This window comes from Stenella coeruleoalba (assembly GCF_951394435.1).
Source record: "Stenella coeruleoalba genome assembly, chromosome: 17".
Lineage (NCBI taxonomy): Eukaryota > Metazoa > Chordata > Mammalia > Artiodactyla > Delphinidae > Stenella > Stenella coeruleoalba.
Window position 1 is genome coordinate 74,279,663 of NC_137163.1, and position 27,642 is coordinate 74,307,304.

The 27,642-nt window shown below is 40.1% G+C and overlaps 1 protein-coding gene across 10 annotated transcripts in view; it reads left to right on the plus strand.

Annotated features, from left to right (window-relative positions):
• TOX (thymocyte selection associated high mobility group box) overlaps window positions 1–27,642 on the plus strand; it is a 298,437-nt gene that overhangs the window by 132,843 nt on the left and 137,952 nt on the right. For 8 of the 10 annotated variants that reach the window (XM_079902017.1, XM_079902023.1, XM_079902024.1 and 5 more), the window contains one exon: window positions 12,588–12,653. In XM_079902017.1, coding sequence (XP_079758143.1) covers window positions 12,588–12,653 — 66 coding nt within the window. Of the gene's footprint in view, window positions 1–10,715; window positions 11,130–12,587; window positions 12,654–27,642 lie in introns of those variants that run through there. The other 2 variants (XM_079902021.1, XM_079902020.1) reach the window with 2 other exon arrangements.

Sequence of the window (27,642 nt, forward strand, 5' to 3'; positions counted from 1 at the left end):
TTAGTGAATGTGATATGATGTAGCCCGCCATGACAGCGTAATATTTTCTCTGTGAATTAAAAGAAGAGTTCAGGGCTTCCCTGGTGGTGCAGTGGTTGAGAGTCCGCCTGCCGATGTAGGGGACATGGGTTCGTGCCCCGGTCCAGGAAGATACCACATGCCGCGGAGCGGCTGGGCCCGTTGAGCCATGGCCACTGAGCCTGTGCGTCCGGAGCCTGTGCTCTGCAACGGGAGAGGCCACAACAGTGAGAGGCCCGCGTACCGCAAAAAAAAAAAAAAAAAAAAAAAAGAGTTCAGTAATCCTTTACATTTTCAGGTAATTTCTCCTGCAGTTTTGTGCAGCAGTTTTTAATGTATTGAACCATAATAGCTTCTCCCTTATGTAGCTTAAAATAACTTAAATAAAAACCAAATAAATAACATTTCAGGAAAAAAAAATTTTATACACACATACAGTAAATAAATATGTACGTATGTAAAAAAAAAACGTGTACCTATTTACATGCACATACATACACATGATGCTCTACAAAGTTTTCATTTATTTGGTAATTACACTACTATTTTCTGTTTTCCACTCCATTGCTTTTCTCTTACCTAATATTTAAGGTAGGACTCTGCCCTTCTGTATATAGTGATAAAAAAAATAATGTCTACATGTCATTTTCCATATTAAAAACCTCTTCATAGGTTAATTTAGGGCACATTTAGCCTGATTCTGCACTCTTTCTGCCTGTTGATCTTTCCACTTAATGATGGAAACAATCAAATAAACTTGCCATCAGAGGGGAAGTACCATAGTTTCCAGAATGTAGCACAGGGATTGTATGTTTAGTGCTTTACAATTTACAAATGCTTTCCCATATCTCATTTGAATCTGAAATAATCGCATGAAGAAAGTATAATTCTTACTCTCAGACCAGTCTGCTAGGAAGTGTCAGAACCAGGACTCCTATCTGGGTCTTCTTATTTCAGATCCAGTCCATGATAGAACCTCTCCTAAATTCTGCCCCTATTCTACCATGCCTGCAAGGGAATAAGAGGCCCTGAATTACTCAGAAACCACATGGGAAAAAGGGAGGAATGAATTGCACTCTTGTCTGCCAATCCAGTTGGCTTTTCATTAGCTTGCTGGTATAGATTTGGAGATGATTCAGAGAGCAAAGTGTTCACCAGCAGCTTGACGTCGGTGTGAAAAAATAAACCAGCTTGATCTGGAGCAGCATGGGCACAGTCTGCTTACTGGAACTGGGCTTGCCTATTGGTGCCATGAAGGTTTTCACTATTATCTAGGTGCTCATATAGTGAACTTCTTTTCACATTATCCAAACTAGAGTGACTGAAAAAATAAATAAATAATCGGTCCCTTTAGAATAGGAAGAAATGGAAAACTGGAGTGTGATCTGGTTTACAGAAGCTTTTGTCCAGTGCCCCTGGAGGATCAGTTATTTTCATGGATGGAAATTGATTTGGAAATGAAAGCACATGGAATAAATACTACTGCAGAATAGCAGAATGGTGAGATACCTGAAATGCTTCTAGTTCTCACAATATTGCACTGAATTTATTTAATCATTCATGTAATGTTATTTAGTAAATACTGTGTGCTTGACATATGCTAAGTACTGGGGATAGAAAAATAAATAGGAAGGTCCCTGCCCTCTAATAGTTGATAGTCCAGTGTAGGAAAGGGTAGCACAAAACAGTGACAGCACAATGAGGTATAGGCTGCAATAAGCACCTGATGCTGTAGCAAACTTATGGAGGCACAGAGGAGGGACCCTAAGTCATCAGCGACATCAGAGAAGGCTTACCTTCCGGGGGAAAGATACTTCTTGTCTGGGAGAGGCCAAGTATATGCCTGTTGCTCAATCATATTTAGTAATAGTACCTCCCTTCACTTTTCAGAAGTGTTCCAGGTCGGTTGATCAATTCCCTGATATCTTTTTACTAGAAAATTGGGAGAGAACTAATGGAGTGGGAGGTGGAAAGGTATTCCAAGCAGAAGGAATGATGGGGAGGAACAGAGGCAGGGATTTGCCGCCCATACATCAATCAGTGACATGAGATGTAGACAGGAGTGGTGTTAAAAATGTTTAACATTGGCATGGCACTGGCACTGGCTGCTTAGCGTGGGCACCATCCATAAACAGGTGGCACTGCTGTTCTCATCATGAAGGACCTCGTGTTCTAAACTAAGGAAGTTGGAATTTCCCTTGAAAACCTTAGGGAGCATTGAAAGATTTGAAGCAGTCAGGGAGAAGAAGGAAGACTAGTTTAATGTACTGCGTCTGGCTTGGTCTAGGTCATCAAGCAGTAATCAGAAAGGTAAGGGACTGTCTTTGAGAATCAGCTAGTCATGTACTTTGTGCCAGGTGATTCCCTAAGCAGCTATGGTCTTCATGACAATCCTGTGAGAGGGCCACTGAGGCTCATAGAGGCCACGTCTTCCCAAGTTCACAGCTATTGAGTGGCAAACATGAGTTTCAAACCCTACTCTGGATTATTGAACTCTGTGGTCTTCCTAACACACTTCCTGCCTCTAGTGACTGCTCTGGTCCCATTAGCGTTGACTATGGAATAAAGTATGTACTTACAGGAAATACCCATTGTCATTACATGGATATTGTCACTAAAATAATATAACGAAGTCTGCTCTCCTGGTAGCCATTGAATTGGAAACGATATTCATTAGTCACTTCGGGATACCTGAAACTTTCATGTTGCTTGATCCTCTTCTTTTGCAAGGGCCTTGTTTTCCTTTAGCAGATGTTCTTCTAGTAGGTACTTTTCTGTCCTCGAACAGACCTGGAATTGAGGCTCTGCTCTACCCCTTCCAAGTGACTTAATTCTTTAAGGCTCAGTTTCCTTATTGGTCAAAGGACATGAATACTGCCTGCTTCACAGGGTTGTTATAAGGATTAAATGAGTGAATGCATGTGTGCATCTGGCACACAGTCAGTATAAAATAAATGTTAGCTTAGCTGCTATCACTGTGAACGGGGCCTGGCACACAGTGGGTGCGAAAATGAGCATTTGTTGAATGAATGATTACCACATTTTTATCTGGGACTGTGTTGATTGCCATTACATTTTACTGTACGGCAGCAAGACCATGCTAGATGGTTCACCCCTGATAGTACCATGTGGTGATATTCTCTCAATTTTTCAGTAAAAGAGCATCACATGGTGCCATTCCAGAAAGTACAACAAAGGAGACCAATCTCTTCTCACCGTGCAGTATAAATAAGGCTTTGACTGGAAGCAGGCTTGCAGTTTCCAGCAGCAAGACTTCCAGTTTCGGATCTGACATGTTTCTGGCACCATATCACGCTATAAGAAAGATGTTGTCCAAAAGGAGGATGAAGTATTTGGGAGGATGCTACCAAAAAAAAAAATTCAAATGGGAGTGGGAGAATGAGGAGGGGGACTAGTTAGAACTACTGTAAACATGAAGACAATAAAAAGAAACTTAGGAATTGAAACTCTATAAGTACATGTAATGAACATGCCTTGGGAAGGGCGCATCTTATGCATGAAGTCTTAAGCTAAAGCAAGGAAAATTATTCCATCATCTTCATAAAAATGTGGATAAGTCAGCAGGGAAAGTTACATGGGATCATGGGTTAAATTTCAAAGAAGGTGATGTAAAAAATAAGTATAACTATATAGTATTTGAAGATCTCAAAGAAAATTTAAGAAGTATACTCCTTTTGATAAAACAAACGGATTGAGTGACTTCTCAAGTTCCTTAAAGTGAAAGATCCATGCTAACAGAGCTTTGCTTCCTTTCCTAATGGACAGATTTATACTCAATGACTTGAAAGATTTAATCCAGTTCTTCAAAATGTCAGTATGTTTTCATTCAGAAAACAGAAACTCTCTGGAGCCTGAAAAAAATAAATGCTATATATGATCTCAAAAAGGAAATGGAGTAGATCTAAACTGAGCTTCTTATATTTCTAATTGGTCAGGTTTGCCCTGAATATACCAAAATATATTTCAACACCTGTCCTACCATTAGGAGATTTTAATGACCAGAAGTCTCTTCCTGTAACATAGTTGTTATATTTAGTCTCAGTGTTATTTTCTGAGTAATGATAATAGGGAAGTGAGAATCTCCATCTTAATAACTCTGTACCTTCCTATTTGTATTTTTATTTGGTACCACTACTTTTACTCTCAAAATTATTCAATAATTGTTTGTCCTCAACTCTTTTTAAAAAGTTTCCATCCCAGTCTAAATGTAACTTCTCTGTTAATCTTTTTCTACATCTGTTCTTCAAGTCTCAGAACCATCTCAATGCTCTGAACTTCTAGTCTTACATTTTTCTTGTTTTGAGGTTCCCAGAATAGAGCGTGCTCTTCCAGACTAGACGTGCGAAAAATATTCTCACCTTTTTCTCTATGTGTCAGGTGTCAGATACTGGAAAATGTTCACCGTGCTTTCAAAGGAATACCAGAAATAAAAGAGCCAACCCCCCCCCAAAATAATGACTTTCATACTTTTCATTCCACGTCCATGCAGGATTTAGATACTGTGGTAAATGAGGTGAGAGCTGATGTGATGTGGAAATGGTGCGCTTAGGTAAGGATTGCCAGCAAGCTTGAATGTACTTCTCAAATTGTTCTCTTAGTAGATGGATTCAGAAAAACTTGTCTAAAACGTGATACATCAGGGGAATGTTCTGAAACAATCATTTGAAACTACACTGAGTTTCAACTACACAGTATATAGTTTTACAGCTTTTTGCTTTATAGAAATTCAGAAATTACTTGGAAATTCATTTCAAAAACAAAACTACATGGAATCAGAAATCATTGCTCCTGATTTTCTGATATCAGACACCATGTGGAGGGCTTTTAGTAAATGGAGTGATATTTTCATGGTATTGGAAAGTCTTAGTTCTGTTGATTACTGTTTCATAAATTTGTTTCTGTCTCTGCATTGGCATTTAAAATAGAGCTAATGACTCAATAATAGAAGCAGAATAAAGACGGCATGAAATGTAGCATTGCAGTTAAGAGCTGTCACGTACTAACCTTGGGCCACTCACTGGGCATTGTCTTGGTCCAGGTGCCCCAGAAAGCAGAGCCGGTGGTGAAAGCTCGCATGTTAATGCCAGGAGAGCTGGCCCAGGGAATCCAGAGCAAGGGGGACCACGGCAGGGAAGCAGGGAGAACGGAACACGAGGCGCGTGTTTCCAGGCTTGCCGTAAGCTCGCATGTTAATGCCAGGAGAGCTGGCCCAGGGAGTCCAGAGCAAGGGGGACCACGGCAGGGAAGCAGGGAGAACGGAACACAAGGCGCGTGTTTCCAGGCTTGCCGTAGCTTTGCAGCCAGTCACCGCTGCTTGTGGGGCACAGGGGACTTCTCTACAAAGGCCGCAGGGACCGCCGGGAGCCAGTCCTCTCCACCCGGCCATACTTCCCCCACGCTCTCAGGGTCTGTTACCAGCCCTTCTGCACAGACTCAGCAAGGCAGAACCTCTTCGGCCCTGGCCCAGGGGCAGAGCCTCTTGATGTCAGTTGGTGTGGGCTTGGGGCACCTCTGACTGTACCTGTGGTGGCAGCAGGAATGGTGGGTCTGGCGACTTTATCACCATGAGAACTGTGGAATTAAAGGCCAGCGGCCAAGGCCTGAGGGTCAAGCAGGCTGAGCAGACCTGGGGAATATGTGATTGGATCCATCACAGCCAGGTTACTTAACTCCTTTGTATCTCAGTTTTGTCATCTGTAAGATGGGAGTGACAGTTGTCACCATATTACAAGACTGTTATAAAAATTAAGTGGCTTAATATATTTAACGTGGTTAGAAAGTGCCTGCAAAGGTTAGAACTCGTTTGAACCATTATGGCATCATTATCCTAAGTGTGGAGCCATCAGGTGTGACTACTTAAACTAATACAGAGTGCATTTGAGTTAATAAGTTTGGTGTGTTGTTTAAAAAAGCAAACACATTTCACTGTAGCTGTACCCTTAACAGCAGAGGGGGACTGCTGCTACCGTACGAGGCATGCCATTGGGCCTTGGTATAGGACAGCGTTTATGAGGACGGGATCAAGGTAAATGCATAGCACTGTTGCTGAAAATGTCAGTTATTAAAGTTAACAACAGAAGCATGATATACAGTTCTTCCCCAGATAAATATATCACTAGGACAAAGATGAGAATATAAATTCAGTTCCCAAATGGAGCCTAGATTCTAAGCGGTGGGTATAGTGTTCTACTTGGCACACTGTAGCCAAGTGGGATGATATTTTCTCTCTCTCCTCCTCCAGAGGCCAAGTGTTCAAGCAGCCACTCTGTGCCCAGATCATATTTCCTCTCCATGCCATTCAGATCTGCAGCAGAGTGTTTACCACTCAAGTTCAAGTGACAGGAGCCGACCGAGAGGGGTTTCTGTTTCCTGGTTCAGCTCTGTGTGCCCCCAGGTTGTAATGCACATCCATTCAAAGCACCAACAGCAGTTGTTTCCTTTTCTCTGGGTGTTGATGGGCTGTGCTCCCTGGTCTCCTTTCAGTGCCTGCGAGCCGCTTTCCCAGCCCCAGTGCTCAGTACGTTTCTTTCAGCCTGGCGCAGCATGGAGGCGGACTGCCTTAGACCATCTCACATTTCCACAGTCAGCCTTGGAGCTGGAAGATAAATAAACACATACTCCCTCTCCAGTGTCTCCTCACCTTGTTCCTGGAGAATGGAGGATGCGTAATAAGCTAGGAGCTCACCTTGCTCTATTTTTATTGGCTACACATTACTCTGCGTGTGAACAGTGGTGACAGCTGTGCTCACCCTTCACATTATGCTATAGCTTTTAAAATGCTTTGCTCTACATGAAACAGCAAAAGTCTTTGCTTTCATCGACCAAACTTACGCAATTTCTTTCATTACCAAAAAAAAAAAAGTGACTTTTAATCTTACATTGAGCCAAGCAGTAAAAAATGGACATTTTACTTTGACGATATTACCCTGTCTTATAATGATTTATTATCTTCTAAGAAATATCAAATTAACTCTCTGTTATAAACATTTCCATTTTTAGCTCCTTTAAAAAAAAAAAACAAGAGTATCCAATATTCCTTCAGAAAACACCCAGAAATGTAAGGTTTTCGCTTTTACAGGAGATACAATGTGGTACTGTTTCATGAATCCCATGGGGTCCCCCCATCCTCCCCCAGCAGCAGTTTTCTGGTTTTCTTCTAATGGTTTCCCTAAATAGATCCCATTTCCTATAGCAGTGCCAATGATTGCTTTATACTTCACATTCTATCTTTGATTTTTCTTGTGTTAGTGGTTTTGGGAGCCTAATACTGCTCATTTCTGCTCTTCGTTCACTATGTTCAGACAGTGTTGGATGTCTGCTTTCAGTTTTTAAATAGAAGAAATAATAACTACCTAGTTTGAAAAGCTCTTTGGGATTATGGGTTTGGTTAATATCCTCTGAAAACAATTTTTAAAAACTGTAGTAGAAGATTATAAATGACTTTTTATGTGATTGCATCCCCTGGTGCTTTGAAATCAAAACACGAGAAAGAGTATAACGCACTTGGTCAGAAAGGCTAATCCTGAGTTGATGCCATTTACATTTAGATTTAAATAAGTCAGCCTATTTATTCCTTCAAACTTTGCTTCAGGTTTTAAATTGAGAATACATGGAAATTTTAAGTCCTAGGATGCTTAGATATATTTTGAAAAGTTATAATGCCTAAATTTAGCTGACTTCTAAGAATAACTGTGACAAACGTAAGGAATAAGGAAATGAAGTTAGTTATTTTTAATAAAATCATGTTATTACAACAATTAGGAATAAGGTTCATCTAATATGTGGTCCAGATGAAGTGAACTGGGGTCATTAGTGTAATAACGCAAATACTGTGCCTTCCAGACTGTGGGGTAGGCAAACAAGCCCCACGCAGACCATCGGAGATCTGACCCCTCACTTATTATTTGCGATGGAGTATAAGACAGTAGCCGTAGAGTCTGCCCCCTCACTTTTTATGGGTGATGGGGTAGATGGGTGATGCAGTGTGTCATAGTGGAAAGCTCTTCTACTAGGAATCTAGACCTGATTCTACACCCAGATGTACTGCATGACCAGTAAAAAGTCTGTTTCTTCAGTCATAACATGAGGGGTTCAGATATGATGCCTTCAAGGGACCTTCCCAAGACCGAAATTCTAGGACTCTGTGCACTGTAATTCAACTTCAGATGGCAACGAGACATAAACCCAAGCCACAGGATGCATTCTAAGAACGTTGCGTCAGCACACGGCCTGTTGGGATCCCTGGAACCAGCTCCTGGACCGGGGTGTGGTTGGGTGGAGCTGTAAAAAGTACAAGGATGACATTAACCTGAAAGCAGTCTGTGGTTGAGAGGGTGGGGCTGGGGCACTGGGATCTTGGCTTATTTTTCTCCCCGGGCTCAAGACTTTGTCCAAACACAGGGGGAATGACCAGGATTGTTCTGACATACATTTATCTTTGTTTGGCAACTCAAAATTCTTCAAAAAGAGGCCATAAGTTAATTTATAGCCAGATCTCTTGATTCGTGGTCAATCTACATGTTTTTTCATTGAATAAAAATCTTGAGGAAGGACAGGTTCCAGCATTTAAGTATTGGTCTCCTGGTTATTTCTGTACATTTTTTTTTTTCTTCGTAAGAGCTTCTGCTCCTATTTTAATTCTGCTCCAGTTTTAATCCACTGTAAGACTATGAATTTTCCCCTTTCAGAAGCCTTCAAACTATTCTCTAAAAGCTGAATATTCTTCCTCCTCTCAAGTTATTGCCTTCTCTAGGAAGATGATCTATTTAACCAAGCAAATATAGTTTAACTTTTGTTAATTAGACATTGCCTGAGGACTTCTTATATGCCAGCCCTAAGCTATAAAGACACTAAAGATAACCAAGATGTGTACTGTCTTGTAGCTCACAGCCCCATGGAGTTAGTCCCCTGGCAACAAAACCTGCCTGGAACCAGAAAGCTACCACAGGGTGCCCAGAGGCTAGAGACAGCCCTGACTAAAGGGAACTGAGGGGTGTAAGAAACATTTTAACAAGTAAAAGGGAAGGAAGGCAGTCTGGACGAAGAGGTGCGGATGTATGTGACATGGACCGGGGCACAGGAAGTGGGCATGGTGAGGCCAGAGACTCTCACAGCAAAATCACTGTGGCTTCCGCTCCCCTAGAAAGCAGGCAGTAGTGTAAGATAGAGGTCATCTCTTTATGTGTCTCTACATTTCAGGTCCTCCAGAGATAAACTTTCAGAGGAGTTGTGAATATCTTGATAGTAATAGAAGAAGCCACCTGTATAGAGTTCACCAGAGAAATGGAACCAACAGATATATATATAGACAGAGATATACTGAGATAGATATATATATATATATATATATATATATATATATATATATAGACAGAGGCATGGGGAGAAGGAGGGGGGTGGAGAGAGGGGAGGATTTATTATAGGAATTGGCTCATATGATTATAGAGGCTGAGAAGTCCCAAGATCTGTACTTGGGAAGCTGGAGACCCAGGAGTTGTTTGTTTTTTCTTCATAAAAAACAATATTCAAACAATAACAAATGGTATAGTTCCTGTCCAAAAGCTGGCAGGCTTGAGACCCAAGAAGAGCTGATGTTTCAGTTGGAGTCTGAAGGCAGGAAGACTGGTGTCCCAGGTCAAGCAGTCAGGCAGGGGGAGTTCCTTTTCACTCTCAGGAAAGTCAGCCTTTTTGTTCTATTCAGACCTTCAGCTGATCGGATGAGGCCCATCCACAGTAGGGAGGGCAATCTGCTTTATTCATTTTACCAATTTGAATGTTAGTTTTTTCCCAAAACACCCTCACAGACACACCCAGAATATTTTTCCAAATATCTGGACACCTGTGGCCCAGCTAAATTGACACATAAAATTAACTGTCAGGACTTCCCTGGTGGCGCAGTGGTTGAGAGACCGCCTGCCGATGCAGGGGACACGGGTTCGTGCCCTGGTCCGGGAAGATCCCACATGCCGCGGAGCAGCTGTGCCCGTGAGCCGTGGCCGCTGAGCCTGCGCGTCCGGAGCCTGTGCTCCGCAACAGGAGAGGCCACAACAGTGAGAGGCCCGTGTACCGCAAAACAAACAAACAAACAAACAATCAAACAAAAAATTAACTGTCAAACCACCTCCCTGTGTTTTAAGGCTTAATTATAAAGCATCCAGGAATATTCTGCCAGCCTGATTACTAAATTGCCAGGTCACTGGGACTCTCGTTTTTTTTTGAAAGCCTCACAATACCATAGAAATTCTGTACAGTATCGCAACGTCATTGAGATACTGTCATCACTCTGCTTTGATAATATATTGACATTTTCAGAATTGATGGCTTACTCATCATTATGATTCAGAATATATTTATATTTGTTATGGGGATTACATGCATGTGCTAGAAAGTCAGGTTTCCTGGGTTTGAATCCCAGCCCTGCCTTTTAGTAGCTGTGTAATTTCGAGCCTCTAGCTTTGATTCTCTGTGCCTTTGTAGGTAATAATAATACTTTAACTCTTTGTAGTTGTGAAAATTAAATCAGTTAATACATGTAAAGATACAGGTAGGTTACAGGCACATAGAATATACTCAAAAAAATGGTTTTTCTTGTAGCCACATATCTTTTATTTAAAATGCTGTTTCAGCCTTGGCTCAATATTACTTAAGCGCTGATACTTTTTGAGGAAAGAGTCCTTAGGAGCAGTAACATTGCATGTATTCAATTAGCATACACTTTGGATAGACTAAAACCAAAACTTCAAAGCTTTAGTTGGCTTGAGAATGACACCAGATTTAGAAAATGAGTAAGAGAAGATGAAATAGAAAGTAACACATTTATAGAATATGCACAGGCAGTGGAGTATTTGATTCACTTCACTACTTCAGTTTAGTTTGCCACAGTCAGAGAAACTGTCCATATTTTAAATGGTTCTTTGGCATCTTAACATTAAAAACATTTATAAACAAACCAACAGTGGGTGGCGGTGGAGAAATGCTAAATGATGCTCTTTGTTAGGTTTTGAGCCGGTAGGAGTAACAGGCGGATCGATTGGGGCTAGACTACCTTTGGGCTGAAGGCATTCACCCGACTGATGGAAAACCAACCTTGGGTAAGTCACTCGGACTCAGGGCTCCTATGCCAGATGACAGAGCAACCAAACTGTCCAGCTGTTCTTTTCTGGGTGTGCTGTTTCTGATCTGTCCAAACAACCACATCTTTCAATGAGTGACTTCAGATCTGTTTAGGTAAGTCTGTTCACAAAACATGAAATACATTTGCAGGATGATGTGTGAGGAAATCCTTTGGTTCTTTGAACTTGATGAGTGCTTCAGTGTCCTTAGGGAGGTCTTTACTTGTGCAGCTCACGTTTGTGCGACTCTTCAGGGCACTGACTGCTGCTGACTGTAGTTCAGAGCCAGTTCCGAAGGTGTGGTGTGTCCCCAGCGTTCGCAGGGCCTCTTATGCCATGTCTATAACACGGTTTTCCGGTGGCGTAAAAGTCCATCCACAGAACTGTGCGCGTGTATCTCCATCAGGAACACTGTTGTGTCTTGAAAAATAACTTCTCAGATTTTCACGTTCCCGTGTCTGAAACTAGTCTGCAATGAAAGAACATTCAGACTCAGCTCTTTGAAGCTGGCTGTATTAGTCCATTTGATTATTTCCTTGGGAAAATTCTTCTTTTAACTAAAAGGGAAATGCTTTGCCCGTTTATCTAGTGACTAAAGATAGCTGAGGATTAAGTTTGAATGGAGTGATTACTGCTTTCAGAAACCCGAATAATGAAAAGTATGCTGTTGTTGTTGTTTGAACTCTTCCACAGCTCTGCACTCGAACTGCCCCCAGGAATTTTCTCCTCCCATCTTGTTCCTAATTTTTAAATTCCTATACGGATTTCTATGCATTTGTAATACTTACATTAATTCTGTGTCTTTGAAAAACTTCGGAGAGGAAAATGTAATCATCGAGCCTGTATATTTTGATTGTTATCCATTATTATTATCATTCTTAGCATGCTTGTAGTGGCACGTGCTCTTTTCAAATATTGTTATAAAATTCTTTAATCATAAGGCTATTGTGATGAAGCCAATTTCAGTCTATTATGAAAACTCTGCACTTTTTCATTTTTGAGAGCCAAACTCAGAATGCATTGAGCTGTGCCTCAGTGTATTTTCCATTATCCTTTTCTTTCAGAAATCATGCCATCCACTTAGTACTTCATTACAACCGAACTGCAATATGTATATACGTGGTACGCAAAATGAGCCATTTTGTTTTAAAACAGATTGCAGATGAAAGGAAACCATTCATTTCTTGCTTGCTTGCTGTAATTACTAGAGCACTAATTACTCCAAATCACTGACATCCAGGGTCAGGAAAATGACAACAGAAACATCAAAGAATAGATGTGGCTCTCTTGCTGTGACAGATTTTGCGTATTTCCAACCACAGTATTTTTTTTTTATGGCTACTGTTTTCCAGTTTGATGGTGGAAAAAAACAAAACAAACAAAACAAACATGCACACAGTCAAGATTGCTGAATGTTTACTATTATTTCATTCGCAGTTTGACGGTGAGAACATGTATATGAGCATGACAGAGCCGAGCCAGGACTATGTGCCAGCCAGCCAGGTGGGTTAATTAATCTTCTCTGCCTTGTTTCAAATTGTAATTAAACAAATTCAAAGAGTTGCATTGCAAATGAGTAGCACTATCAGTAGCTGCCGCAATCAGGAATAATCATAATTTATAAACAAAGCATTCAAGCCTTGTTTTCAGTTAATGAGATCGAGCTGATAAAACACCAGAGTTGGCATTTGTTGAAAGATAATACCTTGTTTCCTCTCCAGAACGGCAAGCAGCTGTTTTGCCAGCATGATCTTTCCTAAACAGTTGTTTTACCTTTAGGAAATAAAGTCTTTACAGGTGCAGGTTATTTGGGCTTCTGACTATAGATGAGTTAATTATTATAAGCTACACATGTCGCAAATAGCTTTAATGATCAATTATTGGGGCAGTTTTCAATAAAATGTTCCATTGATCTCCAGAATCGCAGGGCCAGAAAGTGCTCTATGTCTGTTTTCAAGCCAAAATCCGCGATATGATGGGAAACCTTTGAAGGGCACGTTTGTATCCATTTCCCTGGGAATGGTTGACAAGGTATTTAATCATGAGAAGTGACAACAGAAGTCCAATGAAAATGTAAATGGTTACATTTATAGACGTGAAGGCTTGGCTATTTATTTTTAGATACTTAAGACCAGGCCCCTTGATCCACAGAGGGTGTTTGAAGCAAAGTGGTAACTGCCCTAGGGGGCCACTATAACATGGTATGTAAGAACCTTGTAAGCAAAAACAAATAAATGAATAAATGAAAGTGAGGGAGAGTTTACAGGAGCATTGTGTGGACTTGCACATATTTTTTTCTGGAAGAGTATAACCGTGGTAACTTGGAGTTTCATGTGTCAGTAACCAAAGCATAAACTCAAACATTGAAAACAGTTGTTTTCATATCCGCCCAAATAGATTTGATAACTGGGAAGGGTGGGGGAATAGGGAACAAAAATAGAACGATTTTTCTTCATGGTGCTTGTCAGTGAATTAAATCTAATGTATGTGTCAGGGGTGCACTTTATGGGGCTTTGAAATTTCTCTAAGAACAAAATGTCTCAGGCTTAACTCAAAACAGAGGCAGGCCTGCCTCTCCATGAACTTTGCGTTTAGAAGTCATTATGATCACTGCCTTCTCTGGCAGACATTCTGGAAACTATACTATATTGTTCAGATGAGAAGGTCATCATTAAGTTCAAAGATCCGGACTACATTTCCTTCCATTCAACTGAGTCGATCACTCTCAGAATACCTTTGGAAGGCTGGGCTTTGCGTTTAGAATTTTTACTTAACTGAATTCATTCAGCTAAGTAGCCGGCAGGATCCATAGGTAGTTCTGAGTAGGACTGTTTGATTAAAAAATGAAAAATGTTACTATTAATTTTCTTCCAACCATCAATCCCAAAACTGTACTGACAAGTTTAGTATTACTATTAGATTAAAGCAACCTGGTATCATCTCTTTGTTGCCTTTAGGGTTTTGAAGTGTAAGGGCTAATTGAATTTGTTTGAAACAGTAGAAACACAAACTCAATAAATGATTGCTGTTATAAAGCAGCTGCTCCCTTTCAGAGAATCATTATGTCCGCCTTGAAGACTTTTGGATAAAGGATGGGAAATTCAAAGCATATACATTATAACAACTTAGATTTTTAAATTCAAGTACAATGAATAAAATTAAACCCTGACTAAAATCAAACAACTAGCATTATTTTTCTTAATATTTAAGTCAAGAGTTACCAAGAATGTTTTAAATGCCAGTGATAATTCATAAAGGAGTAAAGAGCTCCAGATACTTTATGTGCTTTGTAAAGATATAGCCGGTTTGTGTGCCTGAAGCAAACTGTTTTTTAATAATGCAGCACATATGAAAATGTTTTTAGAATGTGCTATTTCAAAAATTCCACTAATGTAAAATAATACACACTCTGGCAGAGAATAAGCTTCACAAATTACGTAAGTTGAATGGCCTTAGCTAAATTTTACACTTGACATTCCTTTTGTTTACTGTAATATGGTATATTCAAGAATTCATTACCTGGTATTCTTTTGGGAATTTTAATCAATTTACCCCTTTCGGCAACTATAAATAAGATTTTAGTCATCCTGCAGGAAAAAAAATAGCTTTGTTCTTTTTCCTACATAACATCAAACATCTGCATAGTCGAGTAATCCAAGACAACTTGCCTCTTAGTATCTCTCAACAATTTTAATTCCTGTTCAATTGTCAAATCAGTACATGCTTTGGGACTCAACAGACTAAGTTGCTAAGTAGTAGCATATGGCAAACTACTGCTCCTGTGACGTTGCTGCAGGCAAATAGCATGATTCTAAACTTGAAATGATTTTTATAGAAAGCCAGTGCTGGAATGGCTCCAGAAATGGAAGGACACTGTAAAAATTAATGATATTCTTTTAGACAGTCCCAGAGGGCTCTCTGGCACTATCTACTACGTGAATTCTATACCTCTTAAGCTAGTGTATACAAATCCTTAAATTTTTTTGCATATAATTTTGTAATCGATAGGCAGCTTTTACATCAAATATACCACCCTATAATAAGCCTGATAAGTATGCAATAAAAACCCATGACATTTCCACTTCTCCCGGCTTCGTTCTTAGAATATTGACTGTTTTCTCCTATAATAGCCCTAAGTGTGCTGGCCACTCAGTGCTTTAGACACCATTTAGCTTTTTCTTACCCTGGGTAGCGTTTGAACCATGCAATGCAAGATTTCTTTGTGGGTTTCTAGACCCTGGCTAAGGGGGCCCATGTTGCTTGATACCTCATGAACTTGCAGGTTCCCTTCTGTAGAGTTTGGGGGAAAATGTGAGTGGCTAATGGAAGGGAAGCCAGACATGAGGAGGGGCCACTGGCCATCACACACTCCTTTGTCATTCTTAACGTGTCATGTTTGAGTGACCAACATGCCGAAGGACACAACAAGGAGGTGGAAGGGGATTGGGCTGCCCACCAGAGCCCTGCCCCTTCTCCAGAACAGCCCAGGCCCACTCATGCTGGGGATCAATCCTTCTCTTTCCCTGAAAAACTCAAGCTCCTTTCTCCAGCCCTTACAATTCTAGTACCTTCTGTAATTCCTTATATGTGATTGATTATGCTCAAGATATAAATGTTCATTTGAACCAAGTACATCAAAGGAAACAGGAGCCCGGTTCTCTTGACAGGAACTTCTATGGCACCAAGGTCATTTATCTATTTATTTACTTATTTTTTCCGTTTTCTTTTCCTCATTCTTTTTCTTCTATGGAAGTTACAAAAATATCATTTTCCACAACTACCTATTCATTCCATGCTTTCCACCCACACTGGCAACATTCTTTACCAGTTCCGTGGACATAGGAACTCTTCACTTCTCACCTGTGTCTCAGTTCAGGAACTGTGTGGAAAAGATTGAGAAGGACTGTTTTTTTTTTAATATGTGTGTGTGTGTGTGTGTGTGTGTGTGTGTGTGTGTATATATATATATATATATATATATATATATATATACACACACACATACACACAAGAAATAATCACCTGACAGGGAAAATCAGAAGATTTTTCTGGTGTCAGATCATGGAGAAGATTTGGTTACTTGATTGAACCATGTTTTTTAATAAATCACTTCCTCCTTGACCTTGGCCTTGACTCCAGTAAACCATTTCTTTCTGCTTGTTTTCCCTCTTTATTTCCCTGCTTCCTTCATTCTTTCTCCCCTTCTTCGTATTTTCCTTCCATCCTCCTTCCTTCCATGAACAGTTATCCTTTAAGCTTGAACTAATTTTTGTTGTTAATTCTGCTCATCATAGTAAACCCTAAGTATTAAATGTCCTGACCTAAGATCCTGTTTTAGATTATTTTCAGGTTGTGATCAGCTCTCTCTGCTTCTTTTTTCTTCCTGCACTGGAATTGTCTCTCTTACCTGGTTCCTCAAATTTCAAGATTAAAAATAACTATGATAAAATAAAGCAATATTATTTTTTCCTTACAACTTACATCTAACAACTTACAATCTTACAACTAAGCATCTAACGTGCATTTTGTACCATCCATCTTGAATGGAAAAGTTGAAGAGCGCCATCTAGGGCAGCTCTCATGTGAGTTTCAGGTTTGATTTCTAACCTCCCTGGGCACCTGTCCCTAACAGCAGCTCAGACTCAACATATCCATTCGTCAAACTGAAATTCATCACCTCCAGCCCACTCCCTCACCCCAAACTTCTTTTTTTCCTATATTGCCTATAGTCGTGAGAGTTAACACCACCCCCAGCCCCGTCACCCAAGACAGAAACTTGAAGAGTCTCCCTTACACTCTCAGCCCTGAGTTGATCCCAGGTAGTTCTGACTCTACTTCTCTGCATCACTGCTGAATCTGTCTCCTCTTTTCCTTCTGTGTAATTACTGCCTGAGCTCTGGACCTCAAAGGTTCTCATTAAGTCAGCTCATCTTACCTCATTTCCATCTTTCCTTCTCTCCTCTTGGTGTTGCTGAACGATCCATGTTCCTTCCTTCCTTACACACCTCCGTGCCTCTCCAGCATCTGGTTGGAGTTACCGAGGCACACATCTGCCCTGCTGTGGCATGTAGCCTGCCCACCTGACTGTGGTAGGACTCGCCCTTCTTTCTCTCTGGATCTCCTGTGCTTAGATGATGCCCGACACGTTGGAAGTGTGCAGCATTATTTTGTGTACATGTTTCAATCACCTTAACTCTTTGAGTCTTCTACTTGCGATGGTTTTCAGCCCTCCTGTGCAGACATTTAGCAAATCTGGCCATGCCCATTCCATTCCAGGAGCACCCCTCCTCCTGGGTGTCAGCACCTTGCACATTAACAAAAGACACCAGCACTTCTGTCTCCTCAGAGAATTATTTCAAGTCCAAGACTCAGAGAACTAATGTAATAATAGACTAGATAATAACAGGCATTTATTCTTACAATAATATCGGATTGCTATTTGTCATATGCAATATAATGGCAGCAGAACCAATAGGACTTTCCAAGTTCTTTTTTGTGCAGTGTTCTCTTTTTTTTTTTAACATCTTTATTGGGGTATAATTGCTTTACAATGGTGTGTTTGTGCAGTGCTCTCTTAAATCTACTGTTAGAATTGTAATATTTTGAGGTTTGCAAACATATTAATAGCTATATCTGTATTTTTAGTTACATGTTTTCCTAATGAGAAAATTCTCAGGGTTAGATAGAAAATAAATGAGGTATGACAACAGGGCCTGGAAAGTATAATATTTTTTAAGAGCACTTTGGAAAAAACATCTCTTGACTTAGGCCATAAAATTTCCATGATCATGACATAAATTTGAACTATAAATTAGACCAATTACTTTTAGATTGGTTCCTTTTGGCAGAAATTTCGGGAGTAAGGTCAGCTTGACTTTTTGACCATTCACCCAATAAAATAGCAAAACTGCCAGGCTTTGAGTAATCTAGTTAGTCCAGCAAAGTCTGACATCTTAACAAGCCCAAACTAGTTACTCAAACCAGTCTTCAGTGTAACGTTCAAATGATTACTCTGCGCAGTCCCGGAGGTATTCATTACAGACAAAATTGCTCTTTTGCCTTGCATACAAGCTGAGTTTTCAATGGGAAATGAAAGGCTGCCTGGAAAAATAGGCCACCTAATTAAGTTAAACTACTCTAGCATTTGGCTTGACATCTTCATTACTCAAAATTAAAAAGATGCTTCACTCGAGCACACAAGTTACTATTGTTTATGTTGTTTTCTTCCTAAATTGGCTTCTTACATGGAAATCTGTTTTTCAGAATTATATCTTGAAATAGCTCACATATTTCATACAGTTTATAAAAATGTCTTAATAGCTGTATGGATACTGAATACCGGCGCCATGCAAATATATATCGTAGGGCTCTTGATAGTCAAGCACACATTAGTCTTTCTGCAGATTTTCTTGATCATTTACATTTTGGTATGGTTGAAATTTAGATCATTTTTTACCCACCCAGTCTTTATTATTATTATTATTAGTTGGGTATCGACTCTAACCTATAAATGATCAGTTACATGAGAAACAGAATTCCTCAAAAACATTTTAAGTAGACAGTAAAATCTAAACTGAAATTCATTTGTCCAGTAGAAGTGTTTTATATCAACTTCTCTAGCAGAGCTATTTTGGGAACATTTTAAAACACAAACACATGTAGAGCACACCATCTACTGATTGCCAGTTCCTACTCATTGACACTAATGAGGCTGCTGACAGGTTAAATGTTGTGTATCATATACATTTCCAAGCTGTGGGATTTGCGAATGCAAGACTCATTTTTTATTTCAGAGAATAAATGTTTGTTGCTGAGTATGCTTGAGAATTTTATGATAATTGTCTAATAGTATGTTTTTTCAAGCATTAGGCAAATGCATTTCAGTGATAAAAATTATGAAACTATCTGTATGGAATAGCATGTGTAACAAAAACAGATTCTCCAAAAGCATCGAGCTCCATGTGAAGGATGGTTTGCTCAGTGAACAGCTGTCAAGTGACACCAAGACATTTAGGCACCAGCAAGAGGTGCTGTGACTCTAACACACAGCCTGGCCAGTTATACAGTTGATTTTGATACGTTTTGAAAACAGCCTTTAGCTTGTTCAGAATCGTATTTTTTTGCAGCTGTTTTTCTTTAGCACATGAGCAGTGATGAAAAACTAAATGATCCTTCCTGTTAAATTTTGCAATATATATATATATGTGTTAGTTTTTTTTTTCTATCACTCATAATAAACCTGTCACTAAAGGATGTCTAAAAAATAGGTATGATATTCAAGTTAAGAATAGCAATATGTTGAATGATGTTATCTGTCCATGCCAACTCTACTTCCAAGACACTTTAAGATTGTTCCAAACAAACACTAAAATGTCATTATGCCCGTATGTCAAGTAGAAGCGACTTTGCCCATTTTTAGTAAAAGAACACTGAGGCTTAGAAAAGCTGTTTTTCCACCCATCCCTATATCTTCTGAGACCACCTTCTTCATATCCTCACCTGCCACCCAAACACCTTTAAAAAAGTGTCAAGTTTCCCTTTGCAGTTTCAGTTCCTTGGTTTTAGAGCAGACTTAGCTGGACTTCCCAGAAACACAGTTTCAGTTTCATCTTTATCCCACATTTTCTTTCTTTCTCCTGTGTTTTTTCGGATCTATGTTACTTCGCAGTTTGGACATAAAAATTTCTAACTATAATCCTAATGATCTGAGAGTGATTGGTGGCTATCTTGGAAAATGCTCTCCATACACTCCTTCCTCTTTGTAAGTTATGATCACTGATCCTGTCGCAAGCAAAGTCAAACAAGTGACTTCTTGGTTTTGGCATCAGATCTTTCAAATAGAACATCCTGGTCTGAAACTCAGGAGGGCTCTGAGGGTCATGATTTGAGACCAGTAATGAAGCCTTCCTTGGATGTGACTGGGCCTCCTAGCATTTCAGGAGAAGTCCTGCATTCAAGAATAGCTAAGCCCATTGTGAGTAGTTATTTTCTGAAGTCACACACCAGAGTGGCCATGGAGGAGGGGGAGCTGGGGGCAGGGATAGAGCAGGGCCAGCGCCCTGTACGGAAGTTGCCTTCAGGGAAGCCTGAACTCACCTGTACTGTGAGCACTGAGCTGTTTATTTCTTATGCTCTGACTTCAGTTAAATGTCTTGCTTGCCAAGACGATGGTAAGTTTTAGTAGGAAGCTTCTGCTTGGCTGGAAGTTTAGGTTAGCACTCCCCTACCTCCTTGGTAAAGAATGAAGTCGATCCATAATAATAACAGCTGTCAGTTGGCAGCTACCTGTGTCTGTAAGGAACTAAGCAAAGGCCTTGCACTCATTATCTCATTTAATCCTTACAACAATTCTTGGAGGATGATAATGATAGAGGGACTGGCCAAACATCAAAAAGATAGTACATATCCCAGCTAAGTTCCTGGCCCGGAAAGGCCTAATGCCCAAGTCAGACTCCATCCATGGGCAGCAAGGCCTCACTGTATTTTAGAACTTTAAGGTCAAAATGTTGATGTGCTAACCTCAGACCTCGTTAGTATTCAGATAACTGCATGTGTTACCGTGCGTGGGAATACTCTGAAAAACAGCAGGTTGAACCAAATATTTGACCATCTCTTCCCTACCAAAGCAGCAATTTCATATTTGTTCAAACACACATATAAGCTGTGCAGAGGTGAGGTGTTTATTTGCAGTCCCTGGCTTCTTTTATCCAAAGTGGTGATTCCTTCTTTCCCGTCTTTTCCAGCCTTTTCCAAACCTTTGCCTCCATAGCTGTTCCCTTTTCCTCTGTATTTTCATTGCTTTCCTTGTCTGGGTCCAGGACTCTTCCCCTTCTTGTCGTTTTTCCTTTTCTCCACCAAAAGATAAACAAAGTATAGGAGGTCTTTGCATCACAGACGTCGCACCGCTTCCACTGCTTTCTCAGGGATCCTGCTCCTGGGAAACCGAAGGAGGAGGAATTCTATCTTTTTTAAACTCAGGAAATTATCTCCAATTGTTCATCTTTTTTTCCCCTTGCCCCTATCTTCAGCTCCGCTTCAGCATAAGCTTTCTTGGTAGTGAAGACGTAGAAAGCGAGATGGTCCTCGGATACCTAGGGATCCAACTGCAATTGCTTCCTGGTAAAAGATCCAAACAGTGGGAATTGCCTGTTGGAGAATGATGATCTTTCCTTTCTCTGGCCCTCTTGATTGTGGGAGGAGCCAGACCAAGAGCAGAGGCCATCTGTTTAGCTTCTCTGCTAATCTGGCTTTTTCATGAAGAATGTGGGTTTACATATGCAACATTTACTGATTTCTGTACAATGGGAAAAAATGAAAAGAATGGCCATAAACACATATAGTGCGTATTTTAAAGTTTACATAAAAATATGTACATATAAAAATAGGCCAACACTGAATGCTTCATTCCATGCTGGCTGCCTATATATGATTTAGCAAAAAGAATCTGACCATAAGCAAAAATCAATTTAGCACAGGTTTCTTAAAAAAGAAAATTTTATTAAAGCTCAAAGGCCGTACATGCTTTAAAATAGTATATTAAAACCCAAATGCGGGCTTCCCTGGTGGCGCAGTGGTTGAGAGTCCGCCTGCCGATGCAGGGGACACGGGTTCGTGCTCCGGTCCGGGAAGATCCCACATGCCACGGAGCGGCTGGGCCCGTGAGCCATGGCCGCTGAGCCTGCGTGTCCGGAGCCTGTGCTCCGCAACGGGAGAGACCACAACGGTGAGAGGCCTGCGTACTGCAAAAACAAAAAACAAAAAAACAAACAAAACAAACAAAAAAAAACCCCAAATGCATTGGGCTTCCCTGGTGGCGCAGTGGTTAAGAATCCACCTGCCAATGCAGGGGACATGGGTTCGAGCCCTGGTCCAGGAAGATCCCACATGCCGCGGAGCAGCTGAGCCCGTGTGCCACAACTACTGAGCCTGTGCTCTAGAACCTGTGAGCCACAAATACTGAGCCTGCGTGCCACAACTACTGAAGCCCCTGCACCTAGAGCCCGTGCTCCGCAGCAAGAGAAGCCACTGCAATGAGAAGCCTGCGCACAGCAATGAAGAGTAGGCCCCGCTCATCGCAGCTAGAGAAAGCCCACGCACAGCAACGAAGACCCAATGCAGACAAAAATAAATTAATTAATTAAAAAAAAACCCAATGCATTTTATTCAATTATGAAATGTAAAAAATTCTATGTATTCATGCTATGGGTTTCCCCTCTGCTCAACTAGTTCTCTGAATACAGGCAAATCATTTAACCTCTTTACTCATTTTTCGCATCTACAAAGTGGGAACGTAGTCTCTGAGGTCTTCTCTCGAGCGAGCATTCTATAATTTCATTTGAGCATAAATATAGAACTCTAGAACATTATCCTAAGAAAAAAATGCATAAGGTTATTCACCACAGTGAGGTTCATAACAGAGAAAAATTAGAAATACCCTAAATGTTTGGTAATAAGAAACTGGAATAAATTACAGAACATGCACACAATGATATAATATGTCGTCATTTAAGCAAAATGTAATAGATGATATTTATTGACATGAAAAATATTCACATCCTTTTAAGTGACCAGGTTAAATTATATGATGGTATAATAATATAGCTTACATTTATTGATAGCTCTTATGAGCTAGTATATTACTCAAATTTAAATAATTTGTAATAATAATTTGTAATAATAATGTAATTTGTAATAATAATAATGATATAAATCATTATCTCATTTATCTCAATTAATCCTGATATACCCTTAATGAATTGAATACTGTTATCAACCCTACTTTACAGATTTGGGAACTAAGGTTTAGAAGAATTAAGTAACTACACCTGCTAAGAGATGAGATGAGATTTGCATATAGCATTTCTAGCTCCAAAATCAGAGCTTTATTAAAAACAAAACAAAAGCCCAAAACAAGATAGCAAATATGGACTGAAAAGATTCTTGAAAGAATGCACATGTTTTAATAGTGTAGGTTTTTTTTTTTTTTCCTGAGTGGTTGAATTCGAGTGATTTTTTTTCAGGTATATTTTCTTCTTTTTCACTCATTAACATGTATTATTTATAAAATAAACCCCCCAAAAATTGTAGAAGTGAATCTCAGAACTCAATGTGAGAACTGAAGACATCTGGAAAACTAAAAAAGATGGACTGCATTTGTACATAAAATCTATGCTAAGCAATGAAATTTTAAATGTTTTAATTATCCCCTTTAAACACTGAATACAGAACGATGACCTATTACCGGAACATCCTTGGGCCCCCCACTAGGGTTTCAGAAGTAGCTTCCCCACTTTAATATGCTCTCCCTAGTCATCGTCCATGTGTGGTTTTGGGTTGTGCTGGGGGTGGGGGGGCCCACATTATTTGTTTCCCAGAAACTTTTTTTTGAGAGTGGCCCTAGCAGCAGTCATGGCACACAGAAGAGTGCTGGACTTCCCTGCCCTGCCCACCCCTGATCTGAGAGTGTTCGGCCCACTGCCCTAACACCCACAGATCCTGAAAGCTTCAGCCTGTTAACCCCAGCTCAAGGTCAGAGCTCTCCCAAACCCAGCCCCAGTGTCAGATACTCTCTGGGGCGGCCTCAAGCTAACCCTGTTTTCTGGTCTCATTGAGGCTTTGCACCCTGGTTCTCAATGATCCAATAAAAACAAGTCCCAAAAGAGGCTCGCATTGGGCTCAGTACCCCAGAGTTTCTTTTGATCAGTGGGCTCAATCTTGCCCTTGAAGTTTTCTTAGATGTTGAAGACCTGACCTCCCTGTTGAACCTCCTTGCTGCACTGTCTGGACTCGCTCGTTTGTCAGTTTTGTGGTCTTCCCTTCATCACCTACTGCATCTCAGCAGAAGTGTCTGATCTTCAGGTCCTGTTATCAGGGTAAATCTGCTTATAACAACCTCTCCACCCCCCATCATCCCAGCTTCAAATAATTCCTCTTTCATTTACACTCAGATATCACTTAGTTTGACAATCGAACATGCTGTTTATTGGAAGCCTAAGTTTTTATATCTCTTCTAATTTACTTCCTTTATGACAAGCTCTTATAGTTCTTTGTATCTCAAATCATACTTTGTGGGATGCCTTACACACAGTAGGTACACAACAAATGCTTCTATGACAAATGAAGCTCTCATTGCCTTTTACTTAATAAGGTTACAAAAACTAATGAGCACAAATAAAATAAATGTGGTACGTTCTACCCAAAATGCATTTTGATAACTGTTGCTTGAAAAATTAGTACATTGTGTGTTTTTAAATGAAGATGATTTATTGCTATTGTCTAACATGTAAAGAAAGACAAAAAAATTGTTTGCAGGATCATTGGCTTGAGCACATCAATGGCACTGTTGGACAATTCTTGCTGAGTGTTAAGATGATTTATGTAACAGACCAAAGCTTTCCACAGTAATACATTATAGTTTCAAGCTATCAACCTTGTTCATGCAGAAACAAAAGAATCTGAAAAATACCTATTTCTGAAGGTCTTCTCAAAAGAAATTGGAGATAATGTTGATGCTATTTAAACTCTTTCTAGGGAAATCACCATTACATTCAAGATCAACTTCTGAAAACATACAGAGGAAGTTTATTTTTCTAATGAACCCAATTTACTTTGCTTTTCATTCAGTTATTTAAATTATGCAACAAGAATTTTCAATAATACAAGATGAAACATGTTTAAACATGGGCATTTTTCTATCCTGAACTTTCAGAAATTATGTTATAGATTAAAAATTAAGGCATTTCACATAAATTTGATGGCAGTGCTATTTATTTATCTTTCAGATAAAGATCTATATGAGAACCATATTTCACAGTGTTATAACCATAGCCATATTTTTAGTGTGTGCATGATTGCATGAAGCCATCACATAATTTAAAGATATGTACAAGATGATAGCTTTTGAATTCTTCGGAGTTATGGGACCTCTTGTCACCAAAGATTGAATACTCTGTATAATGATTGCAATATGTGGACAAAACCCCACAAATACAAGGCCCTTCTGGTGGAGAAACTAGAGTTTTAGAAGAGAAGAAAAGACAAAGTCCAGTAGAGATTTCCCATTATTTGGTCCCAGTCAGCATATATTAACACTCTATCTAAACAGTACAAAAACATAAATTCTCTGTAGTCAAAAGAAAAATCAGCCTAATTAACATCCCACCTCCAGATGTAATAATGTAGAATAAGAATAAAAAATAAGAACAGGCTGTAGTGAAAGGAAGTGTGGATTGCAGAAGGAGAAAATAATGTAAACAGGATACCCAGGCCATGGAATATGTAAAGCAAAATGATGAAAAAGAAATGTGAGCATGTCACTAAACAGGCAGGGGAATGAGATCGTCCAGAAATCAGATGAGACGTTTTCCTTCCTTTGTCACTGAATTGGGGATGCTGGGGGTGGTTGGACGTGGGGAAGGACAATGGCTTTAGTCAAGAGGCTAGAAAGGTTCCCAAAAGATCAAATCAAAACAGATCGGAAGGATCTTCTGTTACTTTCCTAACCCAACTCTTGATTCTTGTCCCCAAAACAAACCATCTGATCAGCAATTTGACAGCAGTCTCCCAGGGAATATAGTTTCCCTTTGGACACAAGACAGTATGGTAGCAAGTATAGCTTTTGTTGCAAACTTAGACACTGAAATTCTGCTTCACACATTCATTAGCCTTTTACCGGGGTCAGTAGGATGGAACTGTCAGGAACGGATCAGCCTGGGTGCCGGCCTGCAGTAGAGCTCTCTGAAGAATCAGAGCTGTGGCCCTCTGCACATGAGGTCCTTATTGCCTGAGCTCTCCAGCATCTTCGCCTATTCACCATTTCCCACTATCTTTTTATTCTTTAATTTCAAAACTGCAATTTAATCCCATTAAAATAAAAACAAATGCTATTTATGGGGAGCAATTAAATGAATACATTATGTATGAATAGGGCTACACTTTGCTTCAATATGAGGTCTGATCAATGGCAAATATACTGAAATTCCTTTATTACGATGTCTAAATCCTCTCCTATTTGGTCTATAGTTGTTTTCTCAGACATGACCCAATCCATGGCATATATAAACACGTTTAACAATAACCATAGCTATGCCAAAGCTGCCATTTATCAAGAACTTTCTATGTGGCAGACATATATTATTAGGCTTTTTACCTATCTTATGTTTTTGTTTTCATGCTCATAAGAACCCCATAAAGCAGGTTTTGAAACTGAGGCTCAAAGGAGAAACCTGTCCCAGAACCCACACTGATAAATGCTTCAGAGAGCCTGCAGCAGCCCTGTCTGCTGGACTCCAGAGCCTCCAGTCTTTCCAGCATGTTCCGTGGCCTTCTTATCAGTCACTGAGGAAGCATAATAAGTACTCTCAACCAGTCCAAGATCTGTCACCTCATCGGAGAAAGATGTAGCACTTTGTAAGCTAAATATGCAAATGCCAGTGGTAAGGTTTCAAGAAAATGGCTTGAAATAGTCACTGGATCTATTATTTAGAACCATAAAAATAGTCTCTTGAGGATGATAATTTTGAAATTACTACTTTAATGCTTCCAACAGTCCCCTTATGGCCTCTGAGAAGTTCATATATAGTCCAGCGTTAGCCAAGCCTCGTGAAAGCACAGCCCATTCTACCCACGTATCATGACTCTTGGCTTCTGCTCCCCGGACACACAGGGACTCACAGAGCCTCCCACTCTAGGATAGAGCCGTATCCCAGCACCAGCAACAGAAGGAGAGTCTCCTGTGTCTAGGACCAGTGAGTAACTTAGGATCAGGGAGAATCTGGTTGAGTAACAGTAATATAATTCTGAGGTCTTTGACTCATTTAGATCATGCAGACTAGCTATGGTTTAGAGCAAATCACTTTGCATGCTGCTTTGTTTCCAGTTTACCTTTCATTAACATGGTGAAGATCCAAGATAAATTAAATATATTGTCTTGAATTTCATATCGTTAACCCTGAGTACTTTCTCTTCATTTGTGTAGATGGTCACCTTGACTTTTATCATTTCTTGGGGAAGAGGCAGCTGCTGAGAAGATTCTGATCTCTAGATTGGGAGGGGTAAGAGGCACTAGAAAGGCTGATAAGGAAGGCGATGCCACCTTGAAAGGCCATAGGGGCTCTTCTCCAGCGTTGTAGCCTGGAACCTAGCCTCCCAGACCTCACACGCCATGGATTGACTCCTTGGTGGTCTCTCACTGAGGCTAAAAAAAGTAGCCCAGTGTCTCATCGGGATATGCAAGGTCTTAGGAAGGATCAAATGATCTTTGGTCTCAATAGAATTGGAGAATGAAAGTTTTTTTTAATACCTGGCCTCACTGAGACTTGAAGGAGGAAAATAAGCCCGAATCAGAAAAGGACCCTGAATCAGGAGAAAGTGCAAGGAATGATTTTCACTGAAGCTTCTCTGACTACTCAGTCCCTGGTCTCATCACCAATGTCCCTGTTTCTGTGCTCAGAGCACCCTCTCATGCGCTCTCTGTCCACTTGTCTAGTGAGGC